Source organism: Oncorhynchus nerka, linkage group LG20 (assembly GCF_034236695.1).
Source record: "Oncorhynchus nerka isolate Pitt River linkage group LG20, Oner_Uvic_2.0, whole genome shotgun sequence".
In the NCBI taxonomy this organism is placed as follows: Eukaryota; Metazoa; Chordata; class Actinopteri; order Salmoniformes; family Salmonidae; genus Oncorhynchus; species Oncorhynchus nerka.
In genome coordinates, this window is record NC_088415.1 from 51827801 (window position 1) to 51847881 (window position 20081).

Here is a 20081-nt window from a genome sequence, read left to right on the forward strand (position 1 = left end):
CTCAACAGTGTTGTAAGGATGTACAAATGGTTAAAGTACAAAAGGGAAAATAAATAAGCATAAATATGGTTTGTATTTACAGTGGTGTTTGTTCTTCACTCTTTTCTTTGATATTTTCTTGTGGCAACAGATCACAAATCTTGCTGCTGTGATGGCAAACTGTTGTATTTCACCCAGTAGATATGGGAGTTTATCAAAATCCGGTTTGTTTTCGAATTCTTTGTGGATCTGTGTAATCTGAGGGAAATATGTGCCTCTAATGTGGTCATTCATTGGGCAGGATGTTAGGAAGTGCAACTCAGTTTCCACTTCATTTTGTGGGCAGTGTGCACATAGCCTGTCTTCTCTTGAGAGCCAGGTCTGCCTACGGTGGCCTTTCTCAATAGCAAGGCTGTGCTCACTGAGTCTGTACATAGTCAAAGCTTTCCTTAAGTTTGGTTCAGTCACAGTGGTCAGGTATTCTGACACTATGTACTCTCTGTTTAGGGCCAAATAGCATTCTAGTTTGCTGTTTTTTTGTTAAATATTTCCAGTGTGTCAAGTAGTTATCATTTAGTTTTCTCATGATTTGGTTGGGTCTAATTTTGTTGCTGTCCTGGGGCTCTGTGGGGTGTGTTTGTGTTTGTGAACAGAGCCCCAGGACCAGCTTACTTAGGGGACTCTTCTCCAGGTTCATCTCTCTGTAGAGGATGGCTTTGTTATGGAAGGTTGTAGACTTTTAGCAATTATTTTCTGGATTTTGTTAATTAGCGGGTATGGGCCTAATTCTGCTCTGCATGCATTATTTGGTGTTCTACGTTGTACACGGGATATTTTTGCAGAACTCTGCATGCAGAGTCTCATTTTGGTGTTTGTCCCATTTTGTGAATTCTTGGTTGGTGAGCGGACCCCAAGACCTCACAACCATAAAGGGCAATGGGTTCTATAACTGATTCAAAGTATTTTTTGCCAGATCCTAATTGGTATGCCACATTTTCTGTTCCTTTTGATGGCATAGAATGCCCTTCTTGCCTTGTCTCTCAGCTCGTTCAGAGCTTTGTGGAAGTTACCTGTGGCGCTGATGTTTAGGCCAAGTAATGCATCGTTTTTTGTGTGCTCTCTCTCTCTCTCGCTCTCTTTCTCTCTCTCGCTTGCTCTCTTTCACTCGCACCCATACAGTTATGTTTTTGTCTTGCATATTCAAATCAATCACTTATGTTCATCATGAAAAATCTAACAAACAAAAAAAGAATGACAAAATTATTTAAAAATATATATATTTTGTCTTTGAACACTGTAGCATATCATTAGGCAAATGTCTATTTTAGAGAAAGAATTACTTTCTGATTAGGATCCAATAAAATATAATCCAAATAAAAGAGGACATAACCCATGAGGGACAAATCTGGGTGACAAAATGTCAAAGGTAGGTTAAAACACTGCATAATAAAGGAACCACTGCTGTAGGAACGAACAGTGCGGGAAGAAAGATGGGTGTGATCATTTACCACAGGGAATTAGGTGATGTTGCTGTCATCGACTTCCATGCCATCAGTGGAAGCTGTCAAAAGTAAAGAAATAAAACGAAAGGGAGCAGGGAGCACAAGGGAGCAATAAAACGAAAGGGAAAAGGGAGCACAAGGGAGCAGCTGAGTGGCAGATGTTTCCAGAGAAGGATCTCAACAAATAAAAGCAGGGTATCTCTATAATTGTGTACAGTAATTATATATTCACTCAATCAAATGTGTTACAGCCTATTCATACTATTCTGTGAGGTAGGACAGACAAAGTCATTGTTGTAAATTATGGTTTTCCTAATTACGTAAATAGTCTTATCCATCTGTAAAATCTATTGGTATCACACGTTCTAGGCCCATAAACACAGCCAGAGGCAGATGCAGTATAAAAAATAAGCAACGTTTATTGAAGGAATAAAGGTTTAGGATGGCTTGTTTTACATATGCTACAGTAAAACACAACACTAGTGACATGAATGTCTGTAGTGCTGCAGTGCTTTCAAAGACTACTAGTTGACCGTGTTCACAACTGAAAAAAACAGTGACAATTAAAACGACACAATGAAAGACAGGGGAAACAGTTAGTCACATTTAAACATAAACAGTAAATATTTTAGAAATACAAATACATAGGTTAATTGAAAGACAATTACCTCAGTGGAGGAAGGGTTCAATATACTGCTTGGACCCCCCATAAACATCTATCCAAACACATAGGCTAGAATAAACTGAAAATGAAAAGACATTAGTGAAGTGGCATATCTTTCAAAGCAATACATAGTCTGTCACATTTCAATAAATAACAACTTTTAGAAAATTAACACATTTCTCTAAACACATATAATAAAATTGACCACACATTTCTTCAAAACCGGATGGTTCTCAAAATAGTTATCCTACAGACACCGTGGCTGTGTTCACACAGGCAGCCCAATTAAGATATTTTGCCAATTATTTTAATATCTGATACCCATCTGATCTTTTCCCTAATGTGTAAACAGCAAAAAAAATACATGGAATCTGATCTTTTGACATCCTATATACAGCAACAATCAAAAGTTTGGACACACCTATTCATTCAAGGGTTTTTCAATATTTTGACTATTTTCTACATTGTATAATAATAGTGGAGACATTAAAACAATGAAATAACAAATATGGAATCATGTAGTAACCAAAAAGGTGTTAAACAAATCAAAATATATTTAAGATTTTAGATTCTACAATGTATTCACCCTTTGCCTTGATGACAGCTTTTCACAGTCTTGGCATTCTTTTTGGTTTGTTATACATGTCCCTTCATTAGCATGACAACCCCCCCAAAATGTAAAGGAACAGTGACAGGAAATTAGCATCTTTAACGCTACTTCAGAGGCTACATAAGTGTGAATGTGCACATCTGATAGTGGGTCACATATAAAACTGAGTGTTGATAGTCAGAAGAAAAGATTGGATATGGAAAAAACACAATTGGGTTATTTGGGTGGCTGTGTAAACACAGCCATAGTTCTCCAACAGACACAGCAAAGCAATGACACCACACACTTCGGGTAAAATGCTCTGATCCACGCAATTGCCTAAGGGTCATATCTAGATGGGAAACAGCTTTTAAATATGAAGTCAAAAGCAGATATATTTTTGTGCACTTTAGCTAACCCTTTCCCTAACCTTAACCTAATTATCCTAACCTGCTGTGTGTGTGTTCTTCTAAACCTGCTACAAAAGTAAATTTTGACAAATGCTGAACCCTTCTAAGCAAAACTGGGCAGTTTTGTACTTTTTGATCTGTACCTCTCTAATTAAGGTCCCAGAGGAAACACACTGACCAAACCTAAGGTTCTTACCCTCTCGCTCTCTCTTTCTCTCACACCTAATTCCTAACCCTAAACCTAATTATAACCCCTTACCCTTACACTAACCCTAATTCTAATCCTAACTCTAAACCTAACCCCTGATCTTAAAATAGCCATTGTCTTCATGGGGATGTGGGAAAAGACCCCATTAGGGAAAATGTTTCTTGTTTTACTAACCCCCAAATTTCCACAAGGATAGTAAAACAAGGAAAATTCCCACGCACACACACACGGTCGGCTCTTTTCCAGTGCAAATATATAGTATCACAATGTAATCAGTGAAAACGACAAGCTTGTAAAATGTAACACCGTAAGCGCTAAATGAACGCAATGGGCTACGCCCTCTCCATCCGTCACTTCCGGGTCTAATCGGACAGGGTTGTGGAAAAAAATAAGTAGTTGTCATGATATTTACCTAGCCAATCTACAAATGACAGACACATATCAAATTATACAGAGTACATTACCCATGTCAGGGCTCAAGAAGAATTTTCGAGGTATTGTGCAGCTATTTTTTGATAGACAGGAATATGTCTATCACAAACACTAACGTTAGCTAGTTAATTGATGTTTTGACATAGCTAGCTAGCTTTACCAACTAGCATTAGCTACACCACCTAGCAAGTTATTTACCGATAGCTAGCTAACGTTATTGCATTAACATTAGCCACAGATTTAGCTGGGTAAATATCGTCTCGTTTCCCAAGCTATATTTTAAGACCCATAACGTTAACTTTATGCACCGGTAGCTATCTAGCAGGGTTAGCTAGGGTGCATCACAATCAATATAGCTAGTTTATCAAGCTAATTCGCTAGTCGGCTAACGTTAACTAGCTTTAACTATCCTCATTATTGAACATCAGTGTTTTACTGAGTGATTCACCATAATATGCAGTATGATATCGAAGTTAAAGTTACCTAGATATTATCTTGCCTTTCCTGGTAGCTTGCTAGTTAACGCGAATAAACACAATATGTGCATGTTTAGGACATTGTAAATGAGCTACTAATAGTTAACGTTAGCTTGTGAATTCTGAAATTGTCTTGCATGAACTAAATAGTAGCTACGGCTTCCTATGTATGCAAGGCTGGCATACAACGTCTCAGCCAAGACTGAGGTCAGGACCGTATAGCATGTATTCACAGGGTCACTGGTTCAAACCTCACTTTGATTGTCCCACCTTACAGAATAATGTGGTAGTAAGCTAACTAACTGAGCAGGTCTGTACTGTGTGTTCATTGTACTCTTTTTGCCCACTGATCCAGGCTGCTGAGTGACCTGATCAGGTGGTGTTGGCACCTTTGTGCCATCTCATTCCAAGTCCCTGAGGAACTTTAATACAGGTAGAATATTTTCTCTTCACCATCAGATGCTCCATCCATCGGTGTGTCATATATACGGCTAGTCAAGCCCCCCCCACACACACACTTTCCCCCTCCCCCCCAGGAGAAGATGAACGGCCTTTCCATTAGAGAGCTATGCTGCCTGTTCTGCTGCCCTCCTTGCCCCAGCCGCATTGCAGCCAAGCTGGCCTTCCTCCCTCCAGAGCCCACCTACTCAATGCTGCCAGACCCAGAGGCTACAGCTGCGGCAGCAGCCGGGACCGCACCTGGGGGTGCACCCCCCTCTCTGGGGGCTCCGGGCCTGCGCTCCCGGCTGGGTGGCGTAGGGGGAGACAGAGGAGGAGGGGGAGGAGGAGGAGGAGAGGGCAGGTGGAAGCTCCACCTGACAGAGAGGGCAGAGTTCCAGTATACTCAGAGAGAGCTGGACATGACGGACGTGTTCCTGACAAGGTCTAGCCGGGGGAACAGGGTGGGCTGCATGTACATCCGCTGTGCCCCCAATGCCAGGTGAGTGAGTGGAGGGGAGGAAGAAGAATTTAGTGAATCAATTGGTGGGCTGTGACATTTCTCTTGTTTGTTTTCAAAGAGATGGCATCTGTTTCTCTCTGTGCATAGTGTCTATCCCTAAAAATATACATCTGTGCAGGTTGTTCTATTTATAGAAATGCATGAAGTATGATAGTGTTCTATTAAATTCTATGGTTCTATTGTACAGTACATCACCCTTCTATTTTACGTTCTCTTAAATTGTACTTTTTTTTCTCCATTTCCCTCCCTCTCTCCCCATCAACTTCTCACCTCCCTCCCTCCCTCCCTCCCTCCCTCCCTCCCTCCCTCCCTCCCTCCCTCCCTCCCTCCCTCCCTCCCCCTCCCTCCCTCCCCCCATCACCTTCTCACTTCCCTCCCTCCCTCCATCACCTTCCTCCCTCCCCCATCACCTTTTCACACCCCCATCTCCTTCTCTCCTAGGTTCACATTGCTATTCTCCCATGGTAATGCAGTAGACTTGGGTCAGATGAGTAGCTTCTACATTGGCCTGGGAACGCGTATCAACTGTAACATCTTTTCCTACGACTACTCTGGCTATGGTGTCAGCACCGGCAAACCCTCAGAGAAGAACCTCTACGCTGACATAGACGCTGCCTGGCACGCCCTGCGCTCCCGGTAAACAGCTGGTACACACACACACAGCCACACCCGCTCGTCAACTAATCATCAAGACCTTTGATCAGCTGAATTAGGGGGCTTTCACACCGAATTTGTTTGGAGTGTTTTTTTCCAAACTCTCCCCCTTAATTTTGTTGGTTTGGACTGGTGTGAACACACTACCCATACTCCGAAGCGCACTAAGCAACACACTGTGGTTTGCTCAAAAAAGGGTGGTCTTGGTCCGTTTCGTACCAAGATGCTGTTCGCTGCAGGTGAGAACGCAGTCCGGACCAAATAAAGGAAAATAACCAGAGTTGCACAGTATTATTGGTTGTTTCACTGTGAGCGTTTGATGAAATGCAGCCTGCAGCATCATAACTTGATATCTCTGAAACATTCTGTGAGTATATGTAGATTAGGGGAGACGGAGACTATACCGGGGATAGGCTATTGAATATAGCCTGTTCACGCCGCAGTTAGATGGGCTTTCGCGCTGTTTCATCCCGCATGTTGTTGGAAGACCAAAGCATAAGTAATATGAAGATTGGGTCTCACAAGTGATGGTTCAGGATAAACATAGTGCCTCAGAAAGTATTCAGAGCTCTTGACTTTTTCCACATTTTGTTATGTTACAGCCTTATTCTAAAATGATATATATATATATTTTTATCCTAAGAAATCTACACACAATACCCCATAATGATGAAACAAAAACAAGTTTTTAGCAAATTAAAAACAAAAATACCTTATTTACATAAGTAATCAGACCCTTTGCTATGAGAATCGAAATTGAGCTCAGGTGCATCCTGTTTCCATTGATCATCCTTGAGATGTTTCTACAACTTGATTGGAGTCCACCTGTGGTAAATTCAATTGATTGGATATGATTTGGAAAGGTACACACATGTCTATTTAAGGTCCCACAGATGACAGTGCATGTCAGACCAAAAACCAAGCCATGAGGTCCAAGGATTTGTCCATAGAGCTCAGAGACATCCAGAAGGACAACCATCTCTGCAGCACTCCACCAATCGGGCCTTTATGGTAGAGTGACCAGACGGAAACCACTCCTCAGTAAAAGGCACAACAGTCCGCTTGGAGTTTGCCAAAAGGCACCTAAAGTCTCAGACCATGAGAAACAAGATTCTCTGGTCTGATGAAACCAAGATTGAACTCTTTGGCCTGAATGCCAAGCGCTACGTCTGGAGGAAACCTGGCACCATCCCTACGGTGAAGCATGGTGGTGGCAGCATCATGCTGTGGGGACATCTTTCAGTGGCAGGGACTGGGAGACGAGTTAGGATCGACTGAAAAATGAACGGAGTAAAGTACAGAGAGATCCTTGATGAACCTGCTCCAGAGCGCTCAGGACCTCAGACTGGGGCGAAGGTTCAACCTTCCAACAGGACAATGACCCTAAGCACAGTCAAGACAAGGCAGGAGTGGCTTGACTGACCCAGCCAGAGTCCGGATGAACCCAAACAAACATCTCAAAGAGATCTGAAAATAGCTATGCAGCAACACTCCCCATCTAACCTGACAGAACTTGACAGGATATGCGGAGAAGAATGGGGGAAACTCCCCAAATACAGGTGTGCCAAGCTTGTCGCGTCGTACCTAAGACTCGAGGCTTCACTGCCAAAGGTGGTTCAACAAAGTACTGAGTAATATTGATATTTGTTTTTTTCTAAAACCTGTTTTTTGCTTTGTCATTATGGGGTATTGTGTGTGGATTGATGAGAAAAAATGTACGATGTAATCAATTTTAGAATAAGGCTGTAACCTAACAATGTGGAAAAAGTAAAGTGGTCTGAATAATTTCCGAAGGCACTGTAGATGGATTTAACGTGAGCGTTTTTGTCAAATTAACAAATGACTTGCATGGACATATGGTTTTGTTTAGGATTTTTTGTTGGATATTTGGCAATGTGAAATTAACCCGGACCAAATGGGAGGCAAAAATGCAATGTAACAAATAATCAAACTCTGAATCAAACTGTAGCTCCATTTCGTCAACTGGTCGATTGTTTGGTCGATAGGCTGTTGGTCTGAGATTTGAGATTTCTTTAGTCGAGCAGTAGCAAAAAGAAACATTTGTTTTCATGGTGTATAAGACAACTGTCTAATTCTCGCCTGCCTGAGTTAACTAGTCCATTGTGGAGGCTGTGGGGATGGCACAGTCCGTCACTCTAAGACATGCTACCGAAGTTGAATATGTTTGTATAACGTAAGAACAATGGTGGAACACAAAAAATGATATCATTTTATTACATATGCGCTTTCTTCCACGTCGGGTAGCGGTCGCTGTCCACTGTTCTGAAACATCAGTGCGCTGTTGAATTGGCACCTTTTCCTAGACCATGTTGCTATGCGCATAATACTGAATTTACCCAGCATATTGGTGGGTGTTTAGAACAATGCAGCGGAAGCAGCAGCAGAGTTGGGAGATGAAAAAACAGCCCTAGACTTAATTGTCTAAGAACAGTGAGGAGAGCGGAAACCCCAACTTAATTAGGTCTGTAATCAACAGCCTAACTGTTAAATGTGCCTGGCTTTATAAATCATCCATATCTACAGAAGTAAGACAGATCCTGCTTCTGCTGCCTGTTTGAGTGTTTTTTTTTTTAATAGCCCACTGATTCCGTGAGCACCAAGCCTCACGCAACCACAACATGTCGGATAAACAATTTCACAAATTTGGCCGTTTTTAATCTTTGCTATGCTGTAATAAAGACTTTACCCTTTTTTTTCATTAGAACAGCCTCTCTGGCATTACTTCATTTATTTAGCGTTGTTTACACTCTTCCAAATTGACAGAAAAACAATATTTATAATAATGATATTTTCTTGATCACCTTATTGTTATTATTACTAGTAGAGGTCGACTGATTATGATTTTTCAACGCCGATACCGATTATTGGAGGACCAAAAATAAGCCGATACCGATTTAATCGGACTATTTTTATTTATTTATTTGTAATAATGACAATTACAACAATACTGAATTAACACTTATTTTATCATAATACATCAATAAAATCAGTTTAGCCTATAAAATGAAACATGTTCAATTTGGTTTAAATAATGCAAAAACAAAGTGTTGGAGAAGAAAGTAAAAGTGCCATGTAAAAAGCTAACGTTTAAGTTCCTTGCTCAGAACATGGGAACATATGAAAGCTGGTGGTTCCTTTTAACAGGAGTCTTCAATATTCCCAGGTAAGAGGTTTTAGGTTGTAGTTATTATAGGACAATTTCTCTCTATACGATTTGTATTTCATATACCTTTGACTATTGGATGTTCTTATAGGAACTTTAGTATTGCCAGTGTAACAGTATAGCTTCTGTCCCTCTCCTTGCCGCTACCTGGGCTCAAACCAGGAACACATCGACAACAGCCAACCTCAAAGCAGCGTTACCCATCGCTCCACAAAAGCCGCGGCCCTTGCAGAGCAAGGGAAACAACCACTCCAAGTCTCAGAGCGAGTGACATTTGAAATGCTATTAGCGTGCACCCCGCTAACTAGCTAGCCATTTCACATCGGTTACACCAGCCTAATCTCGGGAGTTGATAGGCTTGAAGTCATAAACAGCTCAATGCTTGAAGCACAGCAACGAGCTGCTGGCAAAATGCACAAAAGTGCTGTTGGAATGAATGCTTACGAGCATGCTGGTGCCTACCATCGCTCAGTCAGACTGCTCTATCAAATCATAGACTTGGTTATAACATAACACACAGAAATACGAGCCTTAGGTCATTAATATGGTCGAATCCGGAAACTATCATCTCGAAAACAAGACGTTTATTCTTTCAGTGAAATACGGAACCGTTCTGTATTTTATGTAACGGGTGTAACGAGTCTAAATATTCCTGTTACATTGCAAACCTTCAATGTTATGTCATAATTACGTACAATTCTGGCAAATTAGGCGGCCCAAACTGTTGCGTGCCGATAAGAATATGGTGATTGACAGAGTCGAAAGCCTTGGCAAGGTCGATGAAGACTGCTGCACAGTACTGTCTTTTATCGATGGCGGTTATGATATCGTTTAGTACCTTGAGTGTGGCTGAGGTGCACCCGTGACCGGCTCGGAAACCTGATTGCACAGCGGAGAAGGTAGTGAGTGAGTGCTTCTGGATGATAGCGGGGTGAACAGGCAGTGGCTCGGGTGGTTGTTGTCCTTGATGATCTTTATGGCCTTCCTGTAACATCGGGTGGTGTAGGTGTCCTGGAGGGCAGGTAGTTTGCCCCCGGTGATGCGTTGTGCAGACCTCACTACCCTCTGGAGAGCCTTATGGTTGTGGGCGGAGCAGTTGCCGTACCAGGCGGTGATACAGCCCGCCAGGATGCTCTCTATTGTGCAACTGTAGAAGTTTGTGAGTGCTTTTGGTGACAAGCCGAATTTCTTCAGCCTCCTGAGGTTGAAGAGGCGCTGCTGCGCCTTCTTCACGATGCTGTCTGTGTGAGTGGACCAATTCAGTTTGTCTGTGATGTGTACGCCGAGGAACTTAAAACTTGCTACCCTCTCCACTACTGTTCCATCGATGTGCATAGGGGGGTGTTCCCTCTGCTGTTTCCTGAAGTCTACAATCATCTCCTTAGTTTTGTTGACGTTGAGTGTTATAGGTTATTTTCCTGACACCACACTCCGAGGGCCCTCACCTCCTCCCTGTAGGCCGTCTCGTCGTTGTTGGTAATCAAGCCTACCACTGTTGTCGTCCGCAAACTTGATGATTGAGTTGGAGGCATGCGTGGCCACGCAGTCGTGGGTGAACGGGGAGTACAGGAGAGGGCTCAGAACGCACCCTTGTGGGGCCCCAGTGTTGAGGATCAGCGGGGTGGAGATGTTGTTGCCTACCCTCACCACCTGGGGGCGGCCCGTCAGGAAGTCCAGTACCCAGTTGCACAGGGCGGGGTCGAGACCCAGGGTCTCGAGCTTGATGACGAGCTTGGAGGGCACTATGGTGTTGAATGCCGAGCTGTAGTCGATGAACAGCATTCTCACATAGGTATTCCTCTTGTCCAGATGGGTTAGGGCAGTGTGGTTGAGATTGCATCGTCTGTGGACCTATTTGGGCGGTAAGCAAATTGGAGTGGGTCTAGGGTGTCAGGTAGGGTGGAGGTGATATGGTCCTTGACTAGTCTCTCAAAGCACTTCATGATGACGGAAGTGAGTGCTACGGGGCGGTAGTCGTTTAGCTCAGTTACATTAGCTTTCTTGGGAACAGGAACAATGGTGGCCCTCTTGAAGCATGTGGGAACAGCAGACTGGTATAGGGATTGAATATGTCCGTAAACACACCGGCCAGCTGGTCTGCGCATGCTCTGAGGGCCCGGCTGGGGATGCCGTCTGGGCCTGCAGCCTTGCGAGGGTTAACACGTTTAAATGTCTTACTCACCTCGGCTGCAGTGAAGGAGAGTCCGCATGTTTTCGTTGCAGGCCGTGTCAGTGGCACTGTATTGTCCTCAAAGCGGGCAAAAAAGTTATCTAGTCTGCCTGGGAGCAAGACATCCTGGTCCGTGACTGGGCTGGTTTTCTTCTTGTAGTCCGTAATTGACTGTAGACCCTGCCACATACCTCTTGTGTCTGAGCCGTTGAATTGAGATTCTACTTTGTCTCTATACTGACGCTTAGCTTGTTTGATAGCCTTGCGGAGGGAATAGCTGCACTGTTTGTATTCGGTCATGTTACCAGTGACCTTGCCCTGATTAAAAGCAGTGGTTCGCGCTTTGTTTCACGCGAATGCTGCCATCAATCCACGGTTTCTGGTTAGGGAATGTTTTAATCGTTGCTATGGGAACGACATCTTCAACGCACGTTCTAATGAACTCGCACACCGAATCAGCGTATTCGTCAATGTTGTTATCTGACGCAATATGAAACATATCCCAGTCCACGTGATGGAAGCAGTCTTGGAGTGTGGAGTCAGCTTGGTCGGACCAGCGTTGGACAGACCTCAGTGTGGGAGCTTCTTTTTTTAGTTTCTGTCTGTAGGCAGGGATCAGCAAAATGGAGTCGTGGTCAGCTTTTCCGAAAGGAGGGCGGGGCAGGGCCTTATATGCGTCGCGGAAGTTAGAGTAACAATGATCCAAGGTTTTTCCACCCCTGGTTGCGCAATCGATATGCTGATAAAATTTAGGGAGACTTGTTTTCAGATTAGCCTTGTTAAAATCCCAGCTACAATGAATGCAGCCTCCGGATAAATGGATTCCAGTTTGCAAAGAGTCAAATAAAGTTCGTTCAGAGCCATCGATGTGTCTGCTTGGGGGGGATATATACGGCTGTGATTATAATCGAAGAGAATTCTCTTGGTAGATAATGTGGTCGACATTTGATTGTGAGGAATTCTAAATCAGGTGAACAGAAGGATTTGAGTTCCTGTATGTTTCTTTCATCACACCATGTCTCGTTAGCCATAAGGCATACGCCCCCGCCCCTCTTCTTACCAGAAAGATGTTTGTTTCTGTCGGCGCGATGCATGGAGAAACCCGCTGGCTGCACCGCCTCCGATAGCGTCTCTCCAGTGAACCATGTTTCCGTGAAGCAAAGAACGTTAGTCTCTGATGTCCCTCTGGAATGCTACCCTTGCTCGGATTTCATCAACCTTGTTGTCAAGAGACTGGACATTGGCGTGAAGAATGCTAGGGAGTGGTGCACGATGTGCCCGTCTCCGGAGTCTGACCAGAAGACCGCCTCGTTTCCCTCTTTTATGGAGTCGTTTTTTTGGGTCGCCGCATGGGATCCATTCCGTTGTCCTGGGTGAAAGGCAGAACACAGGATCCGCGTCGCGAAAATCATATTCTTGGTCGTACTGATGGTGAGTTGACGCTGATCTTATATTCAGTAGTTCTTCTCGACTGTATGTAATGAAACCTAAGATGACCTGGGGTACTAATGTAAGAAATAACACGTAAAAAAACTAAAAACTGCATAGTTTCCTAGGAACGCGAAGCGGCCATCTCTGTCGGCGCCGGAAGTCAATTGCCTCGCCTGGTTCACCAACTACTTCTCTGATAGAGTTCAGTGTGTCAAATCGGAGGGCCTGTTGTCCGGGCACCTGGCAGTCTCTATGGGGGTGCCACAGGGTTCAATTCTTGGACCGACTCTCTTCTCTGTATTCATCAATGATGTCGCATTTGCTGCTGGTGAGTCTCTGATCCACCTCTACGCAGACGACACCATTCTGTATACTTCTGGCCCTTCTTTGGACACTGTGTTAACAACCCTCCAGACGAGCTTCAATGCCATACAACTCTCCTTCTGTGGCCTCCAATTGCTCTTAAATACAAGTAAAACTAAATGCATGCTCTTCAACCGATCACTGCCTGCACCTGCCCGCCTGTCCAACATCACTACTCTGGACTGTTCTGACTTTGAATATGTGGACAACTACAAGTACCTAGGTGTCTGGTTAGACTGTAAATTATCCTTCCAGACTCACATCAAACATCTCCAATCCAAAGTTAAATCTAGAATTGGCTTCCTATTTCGCAAACAAAGCATCCTTCACTCATGCTGCCAAACATACCCTCGTAAAACTGACCATCCTACCTGTCCTCGACTTCGGCGATGTCATTTACAAAATAGCCTCCAATACCCTACTCAATAAATTGGATGCTGTCTATCACAGTGCCATCCGTTTTGTCACCAAAGCCCCATATACTACCCACCACTGCGACCTGTACGCTCTCGTTGGCTGGCCCTCGCTTCATACTTCATACTACACCCAAACAAGGGCACTGCGTTCATCCACCTCTGGCCTGCTCGCCTCCCTACCACTGAGGAAGTACAGTTCCCGCTTAGCCCAGTCAAAACTGTTCGCTGCTCTGGCCCCCCAATGGTGGAACAAACTCCCTCACGACGCCAGGACAGCGGAGTCAATCACCACCTTCCGGAGACACCTGAAACCCCACCTCTTTCAGGAATACCTAGGATAGGATAAAGTAATCCTTCTCACCCCCCTTAAAAGATTTAGATGCACTATTGTAAAGTGGCTGTTCCACTGGATGTCTTAAGGTGAACGCACCAATTTGTAAGTCGCTCTGGATAAGAGCGTCTGCTAAATGACTTAAATGTAAATGTAATACTCGTCGCCAAACCCACTGGCTCCAGGTCATCTACAAGACCCTGCTTGGTAAAGTCCCCCCTTATCTCAGCTCGCTGGTCACCATAGCAGCACCCACCTGTAGCACGCGGTCCAGCAGGTATATCTCTCTGGTCACCTCCAAAACCAATTCTTCCTTTCTCCTTCCAGTTCTCTGCTGCCAATTACTGGAACGAACTACACAAATCTCTGAAACACCTATCTCCCTCACTAGCTTTAAGCACCAGCTGTCAGAGCAGCTCACAGATTACTGCACCTGTACATAGCCCATCTATAAGTTAGCCCAAACAACTACCTCTCCCCCTACTGTATTAATTAATTCATACATTTTTCTCCTTTGCACCCCATTATTTCTATCTCTACTTTGCACATTCTTCCACTGCAAATCTACCATTCCAGTGTTTTACTTGCTATATTTTATTTACTTTGCCACCATGGCCTTTTTTTTTTGCCTTTACTTCCCTTATCTCACCTCATTTGTTCACATTGTACATAGACTTATTTTTTCTACTGTATTATTGACTGTATGTTTGTAACTCTGTATGTTTGTGTTGTTGTGTGTGTCGAACTGCTTCGCTTTATCTTGGCCAGGTTGCAATTGTAAATGAGAACTTGTTCTCAACTTGCCTACCCGGTTAAATAAAGGTGAAAAAAATATATATATATATATATATAATATTAAGTGATGTCATTATCATTAGTGGGCTTATTAGAGCAGCCTTATATACAACCGTCAAGCTGTAGACCTAAGAGCGCACCATGTTTAGGCTTAATACCATAACTTACTCATTCTCATATTTCAATATCTATGTAGGCTACTGTGTCAATCATTCATTCATTCTTTCGTTCATGACATCACACAGCATACGAGTCATTCATGATTTGAAATGCAATCAAGCATTTTTTTTTAGGTTTCAAATAAAATGACAAAGCGATCTTTGAATAATTAGTGTAAACAATAAATATATCGTTCCATGTCGGCGATTGCATTCTTGAACACGTGTCTGTTTTTAGTCCTTGCTGTAATAAAGGCTTTCCCCCCCAAAATAACCTTACAATAGACTCTCTGGTACGTTTTAAATGTATTTAGTGTGTTCATTGTTCTAAACGTTCCAAAAATTATATTGTAATCTAACAGCACTTGTTTGGTACACATCAGACTTCCCCGTTACCTCCTGAGCACCCATACATTCCCCCTTTCCAAGTTTGTCATCTGAGCCCGCCACAATCAAATCAATTGCGGTCAGACTCCCTCTATTAATTCATCCTTGTGACTTAATTATTTTATTAAGCAGTGTGCTTAAAGCATCAGACAAGCAAATAGTTGATTTGATTAAAACACATAGGATGTGGAAAAATATACTTAATTTTTTTTTTAACAATCAATTGGTCGAAATATCAGATGACTCGGTCAACCAATATAATTTTTTGTCGGGGACAGCCCTAGCAAACACTGAATACCACAGCCAGTTCACCCGTGATACAGGTCAGTATTCGACATCCATCCATGTCTGAAGATGTTGAGAGACGACTTGGAAACTGGCCACTAGGGGCAACAGTCAAGTAGGTTTTGCTTGAGCATTGAGGAAGGGGATGGCGGATGGGCGTAAGCATCTGCATTTGATTCCAAATGTTCCAAGTTCGAATCCAGCGATAGAATCCGATGTGTAATTCCGATTTGAGACTGAGAACTTGTTGGAAAAACAAGTAGGCCTATTTTGGTTCTCTCTGTATTTGTTTACTCAGTTCTCTGTCTCTGTGCGTGTGTGTGTCAGGTATGGCATCAGCCCAGAGAACATCATCCTGTATGGGCAAAGTATTGGCACGGTACCCACGGTAGACCTGGCGTCCAGGTTTGAGTGTGCTGCTGTGGTGCTCCACTCCCCTCTCACCTCTGGCATGAGGGTGGCCTTCCCCGACACCAAGAAGACCTACTGCTTTGATGCCTTCCCCAAGTAAGACACACATGCACAAAGAAAAGCCATTAGAATGCTTAATTTAGATCCAGGACAAAATAAATTGTCATAAAGGCCCACTTCTTTTGGATTAAATAGATATTTGTACTCCTCACCCAAAAACCACATTACAAAACAATCATACACAAATGCAATCGCAGAAACAAGTCTCGTAGACTGCTTACTAACTGATTATAACCGATGTATTGCAGCATAGAGAAGGTGTCTAAGATCCCATCCCCGGTGCTGATCATCCACGGTACGGAGGACGAGGTGATAGACTTCTCCCACGGCCTGGCTCTGTTTGAGCGCTGTCCCAAGGCCGTGGAGCCACTCTGGGTGGAGGGGGCGGGACACAACGACATAGAGCTCTACAGCCAATACCTGGAGAGACTACGGCGCTTCATCAACCAAGACCTGGCTGCAGCACACGCCTGAGAGAGGAGGAGAGGGTGTGTGTGTCTGTGTGTGTTTTAGCTCTGTGTGTGCGTGTGTCTGTAAGGAGCTGTACAAAGTCATCAACCTACAGTACCTGAAGAGGAGCATCCAGTATGCTGTAAATCTGTGAGTGCGTTGAGGGTATGTGTGTTGACTCATGGAAATGAATGACCTCTTGATATGGACACAACTGTCCGACTTTGGATACGTGTTCCTTGAGACTTCCTGGGGCTGAATATGTGTGCGCACCTACAAACTGTCTTCTCTGTATACATACAGGTAACTGACGAAATAAAGGAAACACCAACAAAGTGTCTTAGTAGGGCGTTGGGCCACCACGAGCCGCCAGAACAGCTTCAATGCGCCTTGGCAAAGATTCTACAAGTGTCTGGAACACACAACCACAACCCCTTTTTAAATGTGTTTTGTCCAATATTTGTATATTTTTTTATTCCAGCCCCCGTCCCCGCAGGAGCCCTTTTAACTTTTGGTAGACCGTCATTGTAAATAAGGATTTGTTCTTGACTGACTTGCCTAGTTAAATTAAAAAGAAAAACTATGCTTCTTTGAGACCCCTCTTTCAAAGTCACTGAGTTCTCTTCTAGCTATGGTAGCCCAAATAATGGGCAACTGGGCATTTTTATCCAACTTTAAGCATGATGGGATGTTAAATTGTTAATTAACTCAGGAACCACCGCTGTGTGGAAGAACCTGCTTTCAAAATACTTTGTGTCCCTCATTTACTAAAGTGTTTCCTTTCTTTTGGCAGTTACATGTATGTATGTATGTATGTATGTATGTATGTATGTATGTACAACTCAAGAGTTGAAGATGCTATCTGTATGGACCTGAGTTGACATCACTCCTCCCTGTGTCTACAGTAGACAGCTGTCTCTCTGCTTTTGTATTTCTCCCCGTCGCTCTTAAGAGACATCCTCCCTCTCTGGATTGCTTTCACCAATCCAGAGAGGGAGGAGAACTGGCCTTTTTAAGAGTCATTTGAGAAATAACATTTTCTCATGCCAGTTATTTTCTGTCCACTTGCCCCTGTCCGCTTGCTAAGAAGTTAAAACAGACTCGCAGGAGAGAAGACTTTCTCATATTATCAGAAGGTCTTCTCTCTTGTGAGTCTGTGTCTTAACTTCTTAGTTTAAGGTTATGATAACTGAGTGAGGGCAAGGAATGAAGATGTACTGCGGTATTTAATCTTACTATTTGTTTGACTGTTGCCCATCCATATGATCCAATGTGTCTGAAGTCTACGGGTAGTGGAGACTTTGATGTCTCTGAAGCCTTAGATGAACATAGATTTGTAGTCACAAACACATCTGGAATCAGGCTAGAAAATACTAGCAAAAAAACCAAACAAGTTTGTTTTTGTAAGGAGACCTCTGTGTCTGTCTTGATAGATTGCAAATGTGAATGAAGAACAATCAAGCCTATACAACAAAACCGGTTTGAGGGTGTCTTTGGAAAATCTCTTTTAGTTTTCAGTTTTAGGAACAGTCTTCTCTGTAGCTCTTGAGAAGATGGTTCAGTTTACTGTTTTGAGGATGGAGAGAGCAGGACTGATGATCAATTGCATTGGATGATGTCCGCGAAGCCATCTGAACTCTCATTTTCTGTCAAAGTAACATGTTATTTCATGCGTCTTACATTTTACATCGTACACGTACGCAATAGTTGTTTCCGTTTGCTGCTACTTATCTGTATCAAACACAGGACGACAGACCTTTTCTATTCCTAATGGTAAAGAAATTGTGTTATAGCGTCTTATAAATATAACACTTTTACTGACTTTCTGAGATCTGGAAGGATTACACATTCCTTAATTCACACTTATCCTCAATCTTTGCTCATGCATTTTCTCTCAAAGTAATAACATTTTTATAGTGTATAGCAGAGCCACAGATAGACACAGAGTTTAGGGCTTGACTCAATCCTTATCACTGAGGTTCAGCGCTGTAGCGCGGTTGAAATGTGAAGGTTATTTGCGATTTGAGCCGACATATGCAGTGTTTACCGTGAATGCGGTACTTGGACGTTTCTATCGGGCTGTAACGCAGGTCTCCAGCACTACGGATTGAGTCGATCCATTACTCAAACTCTGTTTGAAACGTTGAATCATAATTAGGTTCCATAACATAGATGGAGCCAACATGAATGCCAGTTTCATGAACTGATGGTATGATATCTGTGGTGTATAGGAGCTCTTCCATGGCGACAGAATGATTAATGTCTGATCCAAGCCGTAAACGAGCTTCTCACTGTTAGTGTGGTGCAGGTTCCACCACATCAGTCCACAAACAACCACACGGCACAAGCAAGCATGATAAGCAGGTCTTAAGTTCAGGACTATTGTACAAAGCATCCAAAGTGTAGTTAAATATAATATGTACATACAGTGTCTATTTTAGTATTGTTGACTAACTGACCCTCCCCCCGGAAAGACCTGAAGCAAGGACTCTAGGAATGATCTCGTCATAGAATACTGCAGTTACTGTCTATAATAGTACCTCTCTATTGAAGGGACAACAGCTGGTGTATGCTGAACAACACTACTTAACACTGCAGTCATCCTGGGTCAAAGTGGCACTTTGTGGGCGGGCTGCTTTTCCATGATAATTTTGAACAAGTATCTACTCCATTTTCACTGTATGCTGTGTGTCACCCAACCTAAGGTGGTGGAAGTTCCTCTGCTTCTTTTGGCCAGGGTTCTAGGCTCACCAGGGTTCTAAGACTTGCCAGGGTTCTAGGATGAGACTAGACCTGTTCCAGTTTTCATTATTGTACCCTAGGTGGTTCTTGCTAAGAAGGTGTCTGAATATAAGGGGGGATAATTAATACCATGGTTCATTGAGACTTGAGACTGGATAGAGAATAGTCTCTCTTGACCTTTATGATAATGAAAGTGAGGTAGCGATACCTTGACGACTGTATGCATGTCTATTATTTGTGTTTTGCTGGGCAAATGTTTGGGTGGGGAATATAACTTTGTGTGTGTGATGCCAGAGGACAAAGTAGAACTCAAGGCATTGCACGATATAGTGCTTTTTAAACTGGGGTATTGATTGTTTTTTTATTACTGCAACTAAAGTATTGATTTGAGTTTTGTGCTAGAGTTTGGATAGGGGAAAAAGCTGGGTGGGGTTAGAACATGTGGGAGTGGTTTATATATGGATATTGTACTTACCTATTCTATGTTTGTTATGATTTGTAATTTTATCTTTGTAATGACATGTAATGACATTAATTAATGGGACTGAACCTTGACCTTTTTATTGACAATGGGGAGAAAAAACCAATAAAGAACAATTATGTACAAAAATATGAACCTGCGTTGATCATTTGTTGACTCTAGGTTGTAAAAAACAAATCACATCATTTGTGAATGAATGTAGTAATTACAGTGCATTGTTCATTAACAAGTAATAATAGACTGTTCTCTCTGATAAGTGTGGAACCAACAGGACCCTGAACAGATTCTACCCCCAAGCCATACGTCTGCTAAATAGTTCTTGCGGGTAGCTGTTTGGGTAACTCTTTAACTATCTCCATTGACCCTTTTTACACCAACTTTTTTTGACTCATCACATACGCTGCTGCTACTGTTTATCCTGTTGCCTTGTCACTTTATTCCTAGTTATATGTACAGTTGGAGTCGGAGGGTTGCATACACCTTAGCCAAACACATTTAAACCCAGTTTTTCACCATTCCTGACATTTAATCCTAGTAAAAAA

The 20081-nt window shown here is 42.9% G+C and overlaps 1 protein-coding gene across 2 annotated transcripts; it reads left to right on the forward strand.

Moving 5' to 3' along the window:
• The first annotated feature begins 3689 nt into the window (after window positions 1-3689).
• On the forward strand, window positions 3690-19674 carry LOC115102730 (alpha/beta hydrolase domain-containing protein 17A-like). 2 transcript variants are annotated; one of them, XR_010460187.1, is made up of 7 exons: window positions 3690-3846; window positions 4616-4693; window positions 4797-5200; window positions 5663-5857; window positions 15723-15902; window positions 16115-16466; window positions 16620-19674. XR_010460187.1 is itself a non-coding variant. In XM_065005570.1 (6 exons), exons 3-6 carry the CDS (start codon window positions 4803-4805, stop codon window positions 16338-16340), a joined length of 999 nt encoding a protein of 332 aa, XP_064861642.1. In that variant the 5' UTR covers window positions 3690-3846; window positions 4616-4693; window positions 4797-4802; the 3' UTR covers window positions 16341-19674. The 2 variants fall into 2 exon arrangements, 1 of the variants encoding a protein (XP_064861642.1); XM_065005570.1 differs by having other exon boundaries at window positions 16115-19674.
• Window positions 19675-20081: the final 407 nt, after the last annotated feature.

Coding starts and splice junctions, on each gene's coding strand:
- LOC115102730 (XM_065005570.1), top strand. CDS start 4,803: ATGAACGGCCTTTCCATTAGAGAGCTATGCTGCCTGTTCTGCTGCCCT. Junction 5,201..5,662: donor CGCTGTGCCCCCAATGCCAG/GTGAGTGAGTGG, acceptor CTTCTCTCCTAG/GTTCACATTGCTATTCTCCC. Junction 5,858..15,722: donor TGGCACGCCCTGCGCTCCCG/GTAAACAGCTGG, acceptor TGTGTGTGTCAG/GTATGGCATCAGCCCAGAGA.